General features: G+C 52.5%; 1 protein-coding gene across 1 annotated transcript in view; it reads left to right on the forward strand.

Annotated features, from left to right (window-relative positions):
- LOC119587888 (C-type lectin domain family 4 member G-like) overlaps positions 1–655 on the forward strand; it is a gene marked incomplete at its 5' end in the record, with an annotated part of 2260 nt that continues 1605 nt past the window's right edge. The window contains 2 exon segments of the mRNA XM_037936596.1: positions 1–212; positions 410–580. Of these exon segments, the coding sequence (XP_037792524.1) occupies positions 1–212; positions 410–580 (383 nt within the window).

The following is a 655-nucleotide window of genomic DNA, read 5'->3' on the forward strand; positions in this document are numbered from 1 at the left end:
CCGAGGGAGAGACACGCCGCCGGAGCCGCTCCTGGCCGCGTTGATAAGACTGCAGGCAACTCTCGACGACATCCCCAGCTGTGAATTCAAGACGAAGGGTCTCTGGACGGACATCGAGAAGCGACAGCAGAGGCTGGAGAAGCTGCAGGAAGGAATTTTTCAGAAGATGAATGACATTGCCCGCATCGAAATGGAGTATCCCTCGGCCACAGGTAGCTGTTTCCTTTAGGTTGCGACAGACTAGTGTATTTTGACATTTTTGTTTGTCAAAAATATCAGAATAAAAAGAAAACTAACCTGATAAAGACGGCAGCGAGAGCAATAATGATGCCACAGCCACGTCTTTTATAACTGAACATACTAAGCTCCTAGGGACTGGTTCTGACACTCTGTTTTGACTCCAAAACAGAGTGCCAGGATCCCTTCCAGTGGATGTCTGGCGGCTGCTACTACCACTCGGGCAGGGAGAGGGCCACGTGGGGGGAGGCACGCTTTGCCTGCGGGCGGATGGGCGCCGACCTCGCCCACCCCGCAGATAACTGGTCCTTGAAAGACTACACGAGACAAATCTCCTCGTCAGGTAAGGGGGGGCGCTCGTGTCACGTGGTCGTGAAGGGAATTACACAGAGCCATGAAGAGTGTTTATGCAATAGTA

This window comes from Penaeus monodon, chromosome 23, assembly GCF_015228065.2.
Source record: "Penaeus monodon isolate SGIC_2016 chromosome 23, NSTDA_Pmon_1, whole genome shotgun sequence".
NCBI classification, from domain to species: Eukaryota; Metazoa; Arthropoda; class Malacostraca; order Decapoda; family Penaeidae; genus Penaeus; species Penaeus monodon.